Source organism: Equus asinus, chromosome 7 (assembly GCF_041296235.1).
Source record: "Equus asinus isolate D_3611 breed Donkey chromosome 7, EquAss-T2T_v2, whole genome shotgun sequence".
NCBI classification, from domain to species: Eukaryota; Metazoa; Chordata; class Mammalia; order Perissodactyla; family Equidae; genus Equus; species Equus asinus.
Genome location: NC_091796.1, coordinates 367,091 through 386,051, shown reverse-complemented (window position 1 = coordinate 386,051; position 18,961 = coordinate 367,091). Strand labels below are relative to the sequence as shown.

General features: G+C 42.9%; 1 protein-coding gene across 3 annotated transcripts in view; it reads right to left on the bottom strand.

Moving 5' to 3' along the window:
- SLC66A2 (solute carrier family 66 member 2) overlaps positions 1–18,961 on the bottom strand; it is a 71,272-nt gene that overhangs the window by 16,214 nt on the left and 36,097 nt on the right. For 2 of the 3 annotated variants that reach the window (XM_014832211.3, XM_014832212.3), the window contains one exon: positions 6,331–6,547. The exons of the other annotated variant lie outside the window; for it this stretch is intronic. In XM_014832211.3, coding sequence (XP_014687697.1) covers positions 6,331–6,547 — 217 coding nt within the window. The remainder of the gene's footprint in view (positions 1–6,330; positions 6,548–18,961) is intronic. 3 annotated transcript variants of the gene reach the window in all.

Here is an 18,961-nt window from a genome sequence, read left to right as displayed (position 1 = left end):
AATACTGTGGCCAACTCCACACTCTTACATTTGACAACAAAGATTGAATAGACCAATTCCCAAAAAAGCCCAAACTACCACAGCTCATCCAATATGAAATAGATCATTTGAATAACTGTAACTATTATGGAAATTGAATCCGTAATTTAAAACCTCCCAAAACAGAAATATTCAGGCCTAGATGGATCATCAGAGAATCCTAGTAAATGCTTAAAAAAGAGTTAACACCAAGTCTGCACTATCTCTTCCAGAAAATAGAAGGAAGACTTCCCAATTCATTTTGTGAATCTAGTATTATCTTAATACCAAAGCCAAAGAAATAAAAAAAAAAAACCTACAGACCAATATCCCCCATGAATATAGGCACAAAAATCCTTAAGATATTAGCAAGCAGAATTCAGCTATACACACACACACACACACACAGATACATAGATATATATACATTCATATATATAAATTATACACTATGGCTAAGTGAGGTTTTTTCCAGGGATGCAAGACTGGTCTAATATTTGGAAATCATCAATGTAATCACCATTAGCCAAGGAAGAAAAGTCACATGATCATATCAATCAATACAGAAAAAGCATTTGACAAAATTCAACACTCATTCAATACAAAAACTTTCAGAAAAACAGGACCAGGAAACTTTCTACACCTAACATTATACCTAATGGTGAAACACTAAATGCTTTCTCCTTAAGACTGGGAACAAGCAATCACTCTGTTATCACTGCTCTCATTCAACATTGTGCTGAAAGTTCTAGTTAGTGCAATAAGGCAAGAAAAAGAAATAAAAGACATACAGATCAGAAAAGAAGATATAAAACTGTCCCTATTTATACGTGATTGTTTACATAGAAAATCCAAGGGATCTACAAGAAAATTCCTAAAACTAATGAATTCAGCAAGGTAGCTGGATACAAGATAAACACATAAAATTAATTGTATTTCTACATACTAGCAACGACATATGGAAAATTAAATTGAAAATGCAATACCAATTACAATCACTCAAAAGCAAATGAAATACTCTGGTGTAAATTTAATAAAATATGTACTAGACGTGTATCCTGAAAACTGGAAAATGTTGATGAAAGAAGCAAGGAAGATCTAAATAAATAGAGAGATATTCCATGTTAACGGGTTAGAACACGCAACATGGTAAAGATGTCACTTCTCCATAAACTGATACACATTTTTAACACAATTTCAATCGAAATCTCAGCCAGATTTTTAGTAGGTATAGGCAAGATTATTCTACAATGTATATGAAAGGCAAAGGAATTTGAATAGCAAAAACAACCCTTAAAACGAAAAAGAAAACGGGAGGAGTCAGTTTACCCAATTTCAAGACTCATCATATACCTGCAGAACTAAAGAGTGTAAGGTATTGGCAGAAGGAGAGACAGACAGATCAATGGGACAGAGGACCCAGAAAGAGATCCATGCAAACATGCCAAACTGATTTGTGACAAAGGTGCAAAAAAAAAAAGAACATCAACCTAAGTCTCATGTCTTACAAAATAATTAACTCAAATGGATCACAGATTTAAATATAAAACACTAAAACTTTTAGAAAAATACAAAGGAGAAAATGTTCAAGACCCAGGGCTAGGCCATGCATGGTGCCTAGACTTGACACCAAAATCATGATTCATAAAAGGTAAACTGATAAGTTGGACTTCATCAAAATTAAAAACATTTTCTCCATAAAAAATCCCGTTAAGAGTATGAAAAGACAATCTATAGACTAGGACAAAGTATATGCAAACCAAATATCCAAGAAAGAAATAGTATCTAGAATATATATATATATATATATATATATATATATATATATATATATATATAATAACTGCTCTCAAAAGTCAACAGTAAAAAAAAATCCAATTAGAAAACAAGCAGAAGACATAAAGAGACATCTCACCGAAAAGGATATATAGATAGCAAATAAGCAAACAAAAGATGCTCAACATCATCAGCCATTAGGAAAATTACAATGAAAACCCCAATGAGATATCACAACACTCCTGTCGGCAGCTAATGTAAAACAGACATCCACTGCCAGCAAGAATGTGGAGAAACTGCTGGCGGGAAAGCAAAATGGTGCAGCCACCGTGGAAGACAGTTTGGCAATTTCTTTAAAAACTAAATATGAAACTACCACACAATCCAGCAATTGCATTCTGGGCATCTATCCAAGAGAAACAGATTTACGTTAATGAAAAAACCTGTACATGAATGTTTACAGAAACATTATTTGTAACAGCTGAAAACTGGAAACAACCCACATGTCCCTCAACAGGTGAATGGTTAACGAATTGCGGCACACCACGCCATGAGACACCACGAGGAACAGCTGTTGATACAGCAACCACCTGGATGGATCTCCAGAGAATTATGCTGAGTAAAAAAAGGCAATCTTAAAATATTGTATACTGTATGATCTTATTTATACAACATCCTCGAAATGACAAAATTACAGAGATGGAGAAGAGATCAATGGTTGCCAAGGCTTAGGGTTAGGTGGGTAGGGCTAGGACAGAGGGAGATGGTGTGACCGTAAAGGGTGCCAGGCGGCCCTGGGGTGACAGATGCCGCGTCTGGACTGTGTCAGTGTCAGCATCCTGGCTGTGAGACTGGGCTGTAGTTTGCAAAATGTTACAATTGGGCAAAGTGGGTAAAGGGTACATGGGATCTCCCTGTATTATTTCTTTATTTCCTTTTTTTTGGTAGGTTATTTTTTACTTTATTTTTTATTGAGGCAAAATACATGACATAAAATTTACCATCTTAATCATTTTTGGTGTACAGTTCACTGGTATGAAATATATCCACTTTGCTGTGCAACTATCACCACCATCCATTCCCATAAATCTTTTCATCCTGTAAACTGAAACTCTGGCCCCATTAACTCCCCATTCTTCCTTCCCCCAGCCCCTGCCAATCTCCACCTTTCTATTTATTTATTTATTTATTTATTTATTTATTTTTAATTGCAGTAACATTGGATTATAACATTATATAGCTTTCGGATGTACATCATAATATATTTTGAATTCTGTGTAGATTACATCATGTTCACCACCCAAACTATTTTTTATTTATTTTTTTATTTATTCCATCTTTCTGTCTCTATAATTTTGACTACTCTAAGTACCTCATACAAATGGAATCATACAGTATTTGTCTTTTGTGACTGGCTTATTTCACTTAGCATAATGTCCTCAAGGTTCACCCATGTTGTAGCATACTTCAGAATTTCCTTCCTTTTTAGGCTGAGTAATAATTCACTGTATATATATCACATTTTGCTTATCTATTCATCAATCAATGGATAGTTGAGTTGCTTCCACATTTGAGCTATTGTGAATAATGCTGCTATGAACATGGGTGTACAAATATCTCAACTTGCTTTCAATTCTTCTGGGTATATACCCAGAAGTGGAATTGCTGGATCATATGCTAATTCTATTTTTAATTTTTTGAGTTTTAATACTGTTTTCTACAATGACTGTACCATTTTGTATTCCCACCAATAGTGATAAGGCTTCCAAATTTCTCCACATTCTCATCAAGACTTACTCTTTTTTGTTTTGTTGACAGTAGCCATCCTAATGGGTGTGAGGTGGTATCTCATTGTAGTTTGATTTGCATTTCCCTAAAGATTAGTCATATAGAGCATCTTTTCTTCTGCTTATTGGCCATTTGTAATCTCGTTTGGAAAAATGTTCATTCAAGTCTTTTGCCCATTAATTGGGTTGTTTGTTTTTTTGCTGTTGAGTTTTAGAAGTTCTCTATATATTCTGGATATTAATCCCCTATCAGATATATAATTTACAAATAGCTTCTCCAATTCTGTGGGTTGCCTTTTTACTCTGTGGATGCTGTCTTTTAAGGCACAAAATTTTTTCAATTTATGAAGTCTAATTTGTCTATTTTTTCTTTTGTTACCTGTGCCTTTGGTGTCATATCCAAGAAATCACTGCCAAATCCAATGTCATGGAGCTTTTGTCTTAGATTTTCTTCTAAGAGTTTTACTGCTTTAGGTCTTACATTTAGGCCTTGATCCATTCTGAGTTAATTTCTGTAAATGGTGTTAGATAAGGGTCTAAATTCATTCTTTTGCACGTGGAAATCCAGTTTTCCCACCATCATCTGTTGAAAAGACTCTCCTTTCCCCACTGAGTGATCTTGGCTCCCTTGTTGAAAAGCATTTGACCATATATGTGAAGGTTTATTTCTGGGCTTTCCGTTTTCTTCCATGGTCTATATGTCTGTCTTCGCCAATAACACACTGTCTTGATTACTGTAGCTTTGTAGTAATTTTTGAATCTCAGTGTGAGATTCCAGTTTTGTTCTTTTTTGAGATTGTTTTAGCTATTTAGGGTCCCTTGAGATACCATATGAATTTTAGACTGGGTTTTTCTATTTCTGGGAAAATATCGTTGGGATTTTGACAGCGACTGCATTGATCTGAGACCGCTTTGGGTGGTAGTGACGTTTTAACAAGACTAAGTCTTCCAATCCATCAACATGGCTGTGTTTCCATTTATTCACGTCTTCTCAAATTTCTTTTAGCAACGTTTTGTAGTTTTCATTGTACAAGTTTTTCGCCTCCTTGGTTAAGTTAATTCCTAAGTATTTTATAGTTTTTTGATGTTATTATAAATGGAATTATTTTCACAATTCCCTGAGGTCAGGGCCGCCCCATAAGGGAGTGCCCTGAGACCTCCTCTTGGTGGTGTTGGGGGAGTAAGCTGGGGTGTCATTTCCTACATTAAGGGGCTTGAACCTTCAGCTTCTGGAGACACTGTGGATCATGGCCTCCTGCCACTCGTACACGTAGCCTGCTCTCTGGCATATCTCTGACCCATGGGTGGCCCTTCCCCATCATAAAAGCTTGGACTTGGAAAGTCAAGACAGTGTTGCATTCACACTCTCAGGGTGTCCCCTGCATGCCGGATACAAGCGCTGACTGCAGACATGTCAAAGGATTTAACCGGTAAACAGTGACAGCCAAGGTGCAGCCCAGCACACAGGTACACATGTATGGGCTGATGGACTCAGAAGCAGCAGGTGTGGGAGCAGTGTGAGCCTGGTGTGAGCATACTGCGCCACAAAGCAGGTGTTCAGCCTCAGTGAGTCAGCGGAGGCCGAGGGCCCACGGGGAGGGGATGCTACTCCAAAGCCACTGGATCAGCCATGTCCAGTTCTGAAGGTGCACATTAGTCTTCTGCCATCACGTGTCACTTGAAAGGACACCATCCAGGGAGAATTCGGTGGGGAAGGGACTGGAAGCCATATCATAGGAGTAACAGCTGACATGCCTGAGGGGGGTGAGCACAGAGAAGAGACCCCTCGGGAAGTGGGGTCATGATGACCTTCACACACACAGGGCCGTCCTGGGAGGGACTGAGGGTCAGTCCACATGGATTTCAGGGAAGAAGTTATGAGCAGTTCAGGCACTACATAAGGGGCCTCTAACAGAGCCTACATACAATTGTTAGTTCCTGTATGAAGCACAGAGCTCCCCATCACAGAGAGCAAGCAAGTGCTAGAGGAGCACCTGGCAGGAATGATGATTCTGAGCAACCAATCCAAGAGGGGCCCAAGGGATTCCAATGGACACCCAGACCCAGTGCCATGGGGGACACTTGCAGACCCACGCAGGGGAGGGAAGGGCTCCATGCACCAGCTTCAAGTACCATCCCACACTGGCCTTCATTTCCTGGAGGACATCTGAAGACATGGATGGCAGCAGGACATTCGCTCTGCCCATGACACACAGCAACCACCAATGAGAGCGTATTTCATGACACACGGCCACCACCAACATGAGCACATCTCATGGCACATGGCCACCACCAACGAGAGCACATCTCATGACACACGGCCCCCACCACCAATGAGAGCACATCTCATTTCACAGGGCCACCAGCGTGAGCCGGGGCTGCCTTTGTACGCTTCCGCACTCTGTGGGCAGAGCCTACTCCCCTCCCGCCCCTCTTCTATGCTCAGCACCTCCCTCCCACCACAACGCTTCAGGCTCCATAACCCTGAAGGAGCAGCTTTCAGTTCCTGCAACCGGTTATCTGCTTCATAAGAGGGTCTCAGCTCCCCTCACCTGTGGCACACTCACTAATGCTCATGTATCAGGAGGTCAAAGGACCAATGTGTTCAAATCTAAATTTCCCCTTAACTGGAAGTTTTACACATATCATTGAAAATAAAGCAGCTAGATTTGTACATATTTCATTTTTACCAAACATGTGGGCAACCTGGTGCTGATGGGCACAGCAAGAGCATCACGTGCCCACCTACCTCATGCCCTCCGTGGACTGGTGGCGGTGGTTGCGGTAGAGCTGCGGCACGCCCAGCATGGCCTCGGTCAGCACCGCCAGGAAGCCCAGAGTCTCCACAAACAGGGCCGAGTCAATGGACAGGTATGTGATGTAGCCCGCTATGCCCGTGAAGGCCAGGACACACTGCACGTAGTCCGCAAAGCTGCTCCAGTGCCAAAAGTAGTGAGGGTCGAAGTCTAGGGCAAGAAAGAGAGAGACGTGAACTGAGTGAGGAGGTCAAGGTCAACATGAGGGGAGACGTGAACTGAGTGAGGAGGTCAAGGGCAGCATGAGGGGAGATGGGAATTGAGTGAGGAGGTCAAGGTCAGCATGAGGAGGGAGACGTGAACTGAGTGAGGAGGTCAAGGGCAGCATGAGGGGAGATGGGAATTGAGTGAGGAGGTCAAGGTCAGCATGAGGAGGGAGACGTGAACTGAGTGAGGAGGTCAAGGGCAGCATGAGGGGAGATGGGAATTGAGTGAGGAGGTCAAGGTCAGCATGAGGAGGGAGACGTGAACTGAGGGAGGAGGTCAAGGTCAGCATGAGGAGGGAGATGGGAATTGAGTGAGGAGGTCAAGGGCAGCATGAGGAGGGAGATGTGAACTGAGTGAGGAGGTCAAGGTCAGCGTGAGGAGGGAGACGTGAACTGAGTGAGGAGGTCAAGGTCAGCGTGAGGAGGGAGACGTGAACTGAGTGAGGAGGTCAAGGTCAGCGTGAGGGGAGATGTGAACTGAGGGAGGAGGTCAAGGTGAGCGTGAGGAGGGAGACGTGAACTGAGTGAGGAGGTCAAGGTGAGCGTGAGGAGGGAGACATGAACTGAGTGAGGAGGTCAAGGTCAGCGTGAGGGGAGACGTGAACTGAGGGAGGAGGTCAAGGTCAGCATGAGGAGGGAGACGTGAACTGAGTGAGGAGGTCAAGGTCAGCGTGAGGGGAGACGTGAACTGAGGGAGGAGGTCAAGGTCAGTGTGCGGGGACAGATGTGAGCTGTGGGGTTCCAACTGCTCTCGACCCAGGCACTTCTGAGGGAGCCCTGATACAGATATTAACTCAACATAAACGATGCTAAAACCCTCCAACTCATCCTAGAACAGCACTGATAGTACAGTGCAGGATTATCCCAGAGCCTCTGGAATCTCCTCCCTGGGTGGGAACCCCCGATCCCCGTCCACAACTGCATCACTTCACCACACATCTCCGTTTCTTCAACGTCAACAAGGGATACACTATCCGCCTCCTGCGGTTGTTTTAATGGTTAAATGAGTTAACCACACGAATCTTACAGAGTTCCCGGTCCACAATAAGGGCCCAATAAATGTATATAATTATTATCACCACACACTGAGTTGACAGAACATTATCGTTTGCTCAATAGATGGATCCTGTAGAAACCAAATTCATAAGCACTCACACAAATCAGCAAATTACATGAAGTTCACGGGCTTTGGAAGACGAACACGGGAGGACCTGGGAAGGTCAGGTGAACGGGGACGAACACAGAGGAGCGCGCGAGGGGCCTGATGTGCCCGAGCCTCACCGGCCCATAGAACGCAGGGTCCAGAGCCAGGGCACCCACCAGGAAAAAGGCCCAGCAGGGCTGCAGCTGTGGGTGAGGACACGAGGTGCCAGGGCTGGCTGTCTGGGGCCTACGAAGCGCCATGAGGAGGGTGTGCAAGCACACACACGCCCTGCCCTCCCAGCCCCAAGACCCAGGCTGCCCCCCACTCCACCCTCACCCCATGTGACAGCACCGCCAGGCTTCTAAGCTAGAAAGGAGGGGTGCAGGTGGGAGGGCTGGAGAGGGATGGACATGGTCTGCAGGTGGGGGTCACACCAGAGTGGGCGTCACCTCCCAGAGCAGGGCAGGGTGTGAGCCATGTATGCTTCACGAAGAAGTCCCAGCTGCAGCATGGGGCAGAGTGCGCTGGGGGCCTGGGATACAGCACTGGGGCAAATGCAGGGGTACTCCAGACAGAGGTCACGAGAGGACGCAGTGAGGGGAGGATCCCAGACCTGGCTGCTCCTCTGTGCCAGAGGAGTGGCGAGAATGTGGTCAGAGCTGAGAACTCAGGCCAGGATGGGGGTGGGCTCGGGACAGGTTAGCTGAGGACACCAGGTGAGGGTTCAAGGACAGGGATGGGCTCTGGACAGGTGAGCTGAGGGCACCAGGTGAGGGTCCAGGGACCTTAAAAAACTAGGTCTGAGGTCAATCTTTTGGAAGCTTTTCTATTTCAGGTTCTCAAGGAGCAAGTCAATTGGCAAATGATTAACACAAAATTCTTATTCACAAGTTTCTGAGAAAAGACTGAGGTTGGACCTTTATCTCATGATATACAAAAATTAACTCAAAATGGATCAAAGACCTAAACATAAGAGATAAAACTACAAAACTCTTAGAAGAAAATATACGGGGAAAGTTTCATGACATTGGATTTGTCAACGATTTCTTAGATATGACACCAAAAGCACAGCCAACAAAGGGAAAAATAGATAAACTGGACTAGATCAAAACTTTAAACTTCTGTGTTTATAGGGAAAAAGCTCTTTGACATGGGTCATGGCAAAGATTTTTTGGATATGACACGAAAAGTACAAGCAACAAAAGCAAAAACAAACAAGTGGGGCTACATCAAACTAAAAGGCTTCTGCACAGCAATGAAAACAATCAGTAAACTGAAAAGGCAAACTACGAATGTGAGAAAATATGTGCAAACCACCTGTCTTGGTTATCTTATCTTACCTAGAGGTTAATATCCAAAATAAATTTAAAAACTTATACAACTCAATAACAAAAAAAAAATCCAATTAAAAAAATGGTTAGAGGACCTGAATTGACATTTTTCCAAAGAAAACATACAGACGGCCAACAGGGACATGAAAAGGTACTCAACATCACTAATCATCAGGGAAATGCAAATCAAAACCACAGTGAGACATCACCTCACACCTGTTAGGATGGCTATTATCAAAAAGACAAGAAATAACATGTTGGTGAGGATAAGGAGAAAAGGGAACCCTTGTGCGCTGTTGGTGGGAATGTAAATTGGTGCAGCCACTATGGAAAATAGTATGGAGATTCCTCAGAAAATTAAAAATAGAACTAACATATGATCCAGCTATCCCACTTCTGGGTATTTATCCAAAGAAAATGAAATCACTAACTGTGAGAGAATCTGCACCCCCATGTTCACTGCAACATGATTTACAGTAGCCAAGACACACGAACAACCTAAGTGTCCACTGAAGGACGAAAGGATAAAGAAGAGGTGAACGTAGGCATACCTCACTTTCTTGTGCTTCGCAGATACTGCATTTTTTACAAGACCCCCTGCCAGCAAAAGATTATGACTTGCTGAAGGCTCAGATGATGGTTAGCAGTTTTTAGCAATAAAGTATTTTTAAATTAAGGTATGTACATTGTTATTTTAGACACAATGCTATTGCACACTTAACAGGCTACAGAACAGTGTAAACATAACTTTTACATGCACTGGGAAACCAAAAAATTCATGTGACTTGCTTTATTGTGGTATTTCCTTTATTGCAGCGGTATAGAACTGAACTGACAATATCTCTGAGGTACGTACACACACACACACACACACACACACCCCAGAATATTATTCAGCCACAAACAGAAGGAAATCTTGCCTTTTGTGACAACATGGATGGAGGTTGAGGACACTACGCTAAGTGAAATCAGTCAGACAGAGGAAGACCAGCACTGTATGTTCTCACTTACGTGAGTGAGAACCTACAATCTCAATCTAAAAAGGTCGAACTCATAGAAACAGAGAGCAGAACGGTGGTTTCCAGAGACTGAGGAGTGGGGGACCAGGGGAGACGCTGGTCAAAGGCACAAACTTACAGTTATAAGGTGAATAATTCTGGGATCTAATGTACAACATCATGACCACAGTTCACAATAATGTACTGCATACTTGAAAGTTGTTAAGAGCACATCTTAAATGGTACCACCACCAAAAAAATGGTAAGCCAATAGAGGTGTTAACTAACCTTATTGTGGTAATCGTTTCACAATATATGTGTTTCAAATCATAATATTGTATACCTTAAACTTTATGTTATATGTCAATAATAATAAATAAAGCTGAAAAAATTAAATTTAAAAAAATCCTCTATGTTTCAAAGGACACTATCAACAGAGTAAAAAGGCAATCCACAGAATGGGAGAAAATATTTGCAAATCATATATCAGATAAGGGATTTGGATCCAGAATACATAAAGAATACCTACAACTCAAAAACAAAAAGATAAACAACCCAATTCAAACAATGGGCAAAGGACTTGAATAGACATTTCTCCAAAGAAGATATACAGACGGCCAATAAGCACATGGAAAGATGCTCAACATCACTAATCATTAGAGAGATGCAAATCCAAACTATGAGATACCACCTCACACCCATCAGGATGGCTATTATCCCAGAACAGAAAACCAAGTGCTGGTGAGGACGTGAAGTCGGAGCCCTTGTGCACTGCTGGAGGGAATGTAAAATGGTGCGGCCGCTGTGGAAAACAGTACGGTGGCTCCTCAAAAAATTGAAAATAGAATTACTATATGATCCAGTAATTCCACTGCTGGGTAAGGACCCCAAAGAATTGAAAGCAGGGACTCGAACAGCTATTTGTACACCCATCTTCATAGCAGCCTTATTCACAATAATCAAAACGTGGATGCAACCCAAGTGCCCTCTGTCAGAGGAACGGATAAGCAAAATGTGGTCCATCCACGCAATGGAGTGTTACACAGCCTTAAACAGGAAGGAGATTCTGACACCTGCTACAACATGAACGGACCTTGAGGACATTTTCCTGAGTAAAATGAGCCAGTCACAAAAGGACAAATTCTGTGTGATTCCACTTACACGAGGTACTTGGAGTCATCAAAATCACAGACACAGAAAGTAGGTTGGTGGCTGCTTGAGACGGCTGACACAACTGGGGCCACCTGTGGGTGGACGGGCCGTGTCCACAGGACCAGGGTTATGAGGGGTCGAGCGGTGGGCAGCTTTTTGACAGGACTCCCACGTCCTCTCTGCTGGTGCTAACGAAGCCAAGGCCACTGGTTTGTCCACACAAGACCGTGCCAGCCACCCCAGCAGCCAGCTCACATCCTCACAGATGCCAGCAGGAGCCCATGTTCTGCTGATGGGAAGTCGTGTGTGACACCTCGGAGCAGAGCCAGAGAACTCCCACAGACGTCCTGAGGCCACAGGAACTGCAGGCCTCTGCCACATGCTTGGACAGAGAATGGTACCCAGAGGGAGATGCAGTGGCATCACAGGGCCCAGGGTTTCACCCTGGCGCCGGAGGAGGCTGTCAGGAGCCCGCACGGCTGCCTCTGACCTCTTGCCAGGGGCGCCCTCCTGTTTCCTTAGAGCCATCGCAGGCCCAGGTCTGCTGGTCCACATGCTGACACCATGTATCACGAGCAGGTCTGCACAGCTGCTTTAGCCAAGCAAACCACGCACACACCGGCCAGAAACGGCACACGCTGAGGGTTAAAATAACCCTGGGAGAGCAGCTCGTCCCGAGACACACCACACCCAGAACAGGGCCCTCCTGACAGAGAAGCTGTGCGCACTGCCACGGGCTCAGGAGAAAACAAAACCCAGACGACCAACAGGGGGCCCGGAGCAATCCTCCATCTCACCCCCCAGACACAACCCCACATGGCCTCCCTGGACAAGACACAGCGTCACCGCCGTCCCAGGACCCACGGAGCCTCGAGGTTCTTCCAGAGCCAAGACACACACCCCAAAGGTCTAGCTCACGTGGTTGCTCTTTGCCAAAAAACCTGACTCATTAAGTCTGTAAAGGATCACCTGTGAGAAATGGAAACCAAACTGATCTTGGTTTACACCAAAAGAACTCACAAAATTGAATATTGTGTAATTAAACTAATTTGTGGCAGAAAATACAGCCTCATAGGTATATTTTTAAAGAATTCCTTTTGAAAGCAAGGACTACATACAGACAGATAAAGCCTGTCCCACCGTCCCCTGCCCGCAGCATAACAAAGAACTCAGCCCTCCTTCCGTCAGCCCGGCACGGATGGAGGGACTCTCGGTAGGGGGGGCCGGAGCCCCCGAGTGTGCAAAGAAACCAGGACAGGGTGTGTCACGGCACGCATCAGTTTCCTAGGATTTAACATGCAAGAAACTGTCCCCCTGTTGAGGATTAAATCCAAATAATTCATTTTAAGGACCTAAGAGACATACATCTTTTTACCGTTACTCACTGCAACGACCTTCAGTAACAAACTTAACTCCTACGGTTCAGGTTTATAAAACTTCACCATCTGAGCCAGAGCCCAAACTCTAAGCAGAGCTCCAGCATCAGAGTTCTCAAGTTATCACTCAAGGGTCCACATCAAGCTGTTCACGCGATGATGACAACAATGACAGGAGTGCCGCCCACCATGACAACGGAATAGTTCAGAATGCGCGGGATAAACTCCCAAAGTGCTCCCATCCGTATTCTCAGGGAAATGCAACTCTAACATGAAACAAACGCCCGACGGCACGGAAGTCACAGTGTGTCACAGTGTGTGAAGACACTACGCACTACAAAGAGCTGGTGGCCCAGGAAGGTGGGGCGAGTGAAGCCGCCTGCGGGAGCAGAGGCACTGCTGGGTGCAGACGTGGGCACGGCCCGAGCAACACAACCAGGCCGCCCACGTCCGAGCAGGGAACTTAGAAACAAGAAGTCACACAACTTGGTCTCTGTCCTACGGTTAGCGAAAGGTGGAATCAAATGAATACACCTTGAATGAATACAGCAATGAAGGGTGTTTTCTCAAAAGGTCCAATAACGGCACCGTCACCCATTAGCAGTGCATTATGAGTAAATTCTAGCACCGGCAATGAAGCGGCCTCATTCAATGTTCATTTGGCAAACAGCACTTTACTGCATCAGAGAACAAGGCCCAAGAGCTCACGGCCTCCCACGGACACCAGTGCATGGTGATCTGCAGCACTTCCTCTAGGAGGTGAAGACAAAACTCCCTGTGGGAATGAGGACGGGCATGAGGAGCACGACTGGGAGGAGGTGGGAACCAGAACGGGTCAGCAGGAGAGAGAGGACGGATCATAATCAATGCTCTTTCCAGAAGTCTGTTCCTGCCTGAATCACAGGCACCAAGACAGCCTCTCTTTTAGGAGTTGGGTCTACCACTGTATCTGAAATCCCAGAAAAACGTGCCAGCACCAGGGACAGCATCTGGCCCTTTCCAAGATGAAACATCAGTGAACTACAGAGGAAAAAGAGCCCTCATATGCCTTTTAACAACATTTATTACATATCTGAAAGGAAAGAGGAAGGCAAGAGTGCATTGAGGTCAAGAGTAATGAGAACCCATTGATGGCCAGCTTGTGTTTCCATGGTGATGGCCTGTCAATGGTGCTGCTTAATGCTCTCGGTCTTCAGATGCAGTCATCGGTCCCTATCTATGGCCTGTAACAACTGAATGAGCATATCGGGTTCCATCTCAGCCTGTTAATTCATTCAGGCTACAGTGCCATTTGTTGTCACTGAAAATCAAGACATAGAGTCTTCCTATAAACAGGCACTGCTGAGCTTAACACACACTAGGTAACCTCAGTTCGTGCATTTAACACTCACAGATCCATCTAAGGAGAGCTCCCAGGAGCATCAGAGGGACAACAGGTGTCTGCCTGGGGAGGGAGTAAGATGAGGGGAGAAGGAAGAGTGGTTTCCTATGCCACCCAGGGTGGCAACTCCAATCCAGAGCAAAGGACGCAAAAGGAAGCGCCCATCACAGTCGCCACCACTCCTGAGAAGACACGTCAATCATCTTGCCACTCTCGCAAGTTCTGGGCTGCAGGAGAGGAACAAAACCCCACACTAGATGGCTACTTACACTTGAGCAGCCCAGAGAGATGAGAAGAACATAAAGGCCAGAAAAATTAAAACTGAGCTGCCACGTCTCTTTCCTGCCGAGACAGAGGAACAGAGATCAGATGTACTCTCCTAAACAACCAAAAATGGTCAAAATATATGAAGCTTTAGACCAAAAAAAATGGGCAAAACATATGTTTGCAAGACACTGGACATCAGGCAATGAATGACAGTGATCTCAGATAGATGGGAAGGAAGTGAGGTGAGCCCAGAATTGTCCCAGGCTATGCCTTGAGAGAGTTCCCAGGACATGGACCAGGAAGTGGGAACCCAGATCACACCCAGCAGAAACCCTCAGTGAAGAAGATGAGCCAAGTCTGGGAAACAAGGCAGCTAGAGTTTGCAAGATGGAGCACCAGAAAGGAGAGCTGCATGGAGAGAGAACGCTGAAGATCTGCAGAGGGTCCCCTCAAGCATTCATTCTGCTGAGCACACATCAGCATGTGCACGTGAGAAAACCACACAAAACCAGGGAAAGAACCACCCAAAAGGATTAGCACTCACTGTGTTCAGCATTCACAAAGAGCCAGGAGCAGTGCCCTTCTACCAGCCAGACTGGGAAACCTCCAGATCCACAGGGCACTGGCTAGAGCACGCAGCGTGATCTTCCTCAGCAGCGGGGATCACTCAGCCAGACTAGGCACTGCCCTGGTCCCACCTAACTAATCACAAAAGCAAGTTCTAAAAAGATCAAACCATTTCCAAGTAACATAACCACATCCCAGAACAAAGCTCATGGATAATGATAGGAACACAAACATCCAGCACCCAGCAAGGTAAAATTCACACTGTCTAACAGCCAATAAAAAATTACCAGGCATGCAAAGAAACCGAAAAATATGACCCATAATGAGGAGACAAATCAGTCAACCAAAATAACCCAGAACTGACATGAATGTTAGAATTAGCCAACAAAGATGTTAAAAGTTATTATAACTTAATTCTACATGTTCAAAAAGTTCAGTAGAGACATGGAAAATTATACATATCTTTAAAAGCCGCCCCTCCCCACCCGCCACCTCAAAAAACACTTAAGGATGAAAATTACAATGTCTGAGATGAAAAATATACTGGATGGGATTAACATCAGATTAAACAAAGCAGCAGGAAAGATTACTGAACCTGAGGATACAGGAAGAGAAACTATCCAAAATACAATAGAAAAGAGAATTTTAAAAATTGACAGAGCACCAGTGAGCTGCAAGACAACTTCAAGGGGTATAACATATGTGTGACTGGAGTCCCTGAATTGTGGGAGGGGAGGACAGAAAAACATGTTGAAGAAACAATAGCCAAAATTTCCCCAAATTTTATGAAAACTATAAATCACAAATCTAAGAAGCACAACAGATGCAGAAGAAACACAAAGAAAGCTACGCCAGGGCACATCCTAGTCAAACTTCTCAAAATGACTAAGAAAGAGAAAACTGTAAAAGCAGCAAGAAAAAGAAAAGACACATTACATGCAGAGGAACAAAGATAAGAATTACAGCAGATTTCTCATCAGAAACAATGCAAGATGACAGTGGAGCAACACCGTTAAAGCACTGGGAAAAACCTGTCAACCGAGAATTCTATACCTAGTGAAAATGTCTTTCAAAATGGAGGCAGGTAATAAAGACTTTTTTTACATTTAAAAGCTTAAAGAATTTATCACCAGTGATGCACACTACCAGAAATGCTAAAGGAAGTCCTTCAGACAGAAGACAGATACCAGAAGACAGATGATACCAGATAGAAATATAGACCTACACAAAGCAATGAAGAACACTGGAAATGGTAACTAAATGGATAAATATGTACAATTTTTTCTTATAATTTAAATCTCTTTGATATATAAGTGACTATTTAAACAAAAATAATAACAATGTAGTATGAGGTTTTAGCATATATAAACAAATGTACGACAACAATTACACAAAGGCAGGCAGGGGAAACAGAAGCATGCTATTGTGAGGTTCTTAATAGCTTACATAAAGTGGTATAATATCACTTGAAGGTAGACTAAGATAAGTTAAAGATGAAAAGCAAATGTCCATCGACAGATGAACGGATGAAGAAAATGTGGTACACACACAATGGAATACTACTCAGCCTTTACAGAGAAGGAAATTCTGACAAATGTGACAACATGGATACACCTCGAGGATATTACGCTAAGTGAAATGAGCCAGTCACACAAAGTATAATTGTTGCATAATTCCACTTATTTGAGTAAGGGAGATAGTCAAATTCACAGAATCAAAGAGTGGAATGGTGGTTTCCAGGGGCTGGGAAGGGGGGAAACGGCAAGTTACTAATTAACAGGCATAAAATTTCAGTTAGCAAGATGGATAAGCTCTAGAGACCTGCTATACAACATTGCACCTACAGTCAACAATAATGCATTGTACACTTAAAAATGTGTTACGAGGGTAGAGCTCATGTTAAGGGTTCTTACCAACATAAAATGAAACAAAAAAACAAATTAATAAAATCCTAAAGCAACCACTAAAATAACAAAATGAAGAGTCACAGCTACTAAACCAACAACAGGAGGTAAAACGGAACCAGAAAAACTACTCAATTCATCAAAAAGAAGTCAGAATAAGAGGGAAAATGGAACAAAGAACAGAAAGTACAAGCAGAAAACAAGATGATAGATTTTAAACCTAACCTTATCAATAATCACATTAAATATAAATGGTCTAAATAACCCAATTACAAGGCAGAGATTGTCAGCAAGACTCAACTATATATTGCCTGCAAAACACACACTTGAACTACAAACACAAACACCTCGTCAAAAGTAAAAAGATAAACCACACCAGCGCCAACCAAAAGAAAGCTGGAGTGTACAGAACACTAGAGAAATATCAAAGTGTATTTCATAGTAAAGATTACCAGGGATAAAGGTGGTAATTTAATAACAATAAATAAGTCAATTAATCAAAAAGACATAAAAATCCTAAACACTTATGTACTAACAACAGAGTTTTGAAATACAGGAAGGAAAAACTGATAGAGCCGCAGGAGAAACAGACATGCCCGTGATCCACATCAGAGATTTCAATACCCTCTCTTGATGACCGAGAGCACAGATAGACAGAAAATCAGTGAGAACACAGATGTGAGCAATACCCTCAATTAATGTGACCTAATGGACGTGAATAGAACAATCCACCACAGACTCCTCATTCTGGCAGGTGCAGCTGTAACATTCTCAATACAGACCCTACTTGGGCCACAGAATCATCCCAACACACGATTCCAACACAGGCTTCCAGTCATGCACGTAAACAAACTACATCACACACTTTAAATAACTCACGGGCCAAAGAGAAATGAGAATGTATTTTGAACTGAATGAAAATAAAAATGTAACATATAAAAATTTATGGGATGCTGTTAAAGTAGTACTTAGGGCAAAACGTGGAGCTGTAAATGCTCTAAATACCAGAAAACAACAAAGATCCCAAATCAATGACCTCGAGTCCTACCTCTTAAATTAGGGGGGAAAAAAGAATAAATTAAACTCAAAGTAATTAGATAAAAGGAAATAATAAGGAGCAGAACAGAAACCAATATATAGAAAACAGAAAAATAGAGAAAAATCAATGAAACCAAAAGCTGGTTCTTTGAAAAGATCAATAAAATGGATCAACCTCTAGACAGAATGATCAGGGAAAAAAGAAATGATGCAAATTCACTGAAGACGAAATAGTTTATACGAATAACACTGTCTATTAAGAAGTTGAATTTTAATTAAAAATCTTCCCACAAAGATAACTCCAGGTACACGTGGCTTCACTAGTGAATTCTGTCAAATATTTGAAGAAGAAATAATAACAATTCTACACAAACTCCTCTAGAAAATTGAAAAGTAGGGAATAATTTGCAACTTGCTCTATGAGGCGAACATTGCTCTGATACCAAAACCAAACAAAAGCATTAATTACAATGAGACACCAACATCTCTCATGAACATAGACACAAAAACGCTAAACAAAATTTTAGCAAAGAAAATCCAACAGTATATAAAATGTTTAATACATCATGACCAAGCAGGGTTTATCCCAGGAATGCAAGCTTGTTCTAATATTTGTAAATCAATCAACTTAATTCACCATATCATATTAAACTAAAAAAGAAAAACATATGATCATGTCAATAGATGTAGGAAAAGCATTTGACAAAATTCAACATGCATTCCTGATAAAAATCCTCAACAACTGAATAAAGGGGAACTTCTCCCACCTGATAAAAAGCATCCAAAAAGCCGACAGCTAACATCATACTCCGCGTGAAACACTGAAAACTCTCCCCTAGGATCAGGAAGAAGGCAAGGATGCCCGCTCTCCCCACTGCTATTCGACACTCACTGGAGGGTCTCATCATGGCAATTAAGCAAGAAAAAGAAGGAAGAAAAACTACCTCTGTTCCCAAGTGACACGATCATGATCTTACCCATAAAATATCTAAGGAACCCGCCAAAAGCCATTAGAATTAATAAGTGAGTTCGGCAAGACTACAGGTTACAATCAATACACAAAAATACATTGCATTTCTACATACTAGCAATGAACGCTCAGAAACTGAAATTTTAAAAACAATACCATATATGGTACCATCAAAAAGTATGAAATACTTAGGGATAAATCTGATGATGTGCAAGACCCATACACTGAAA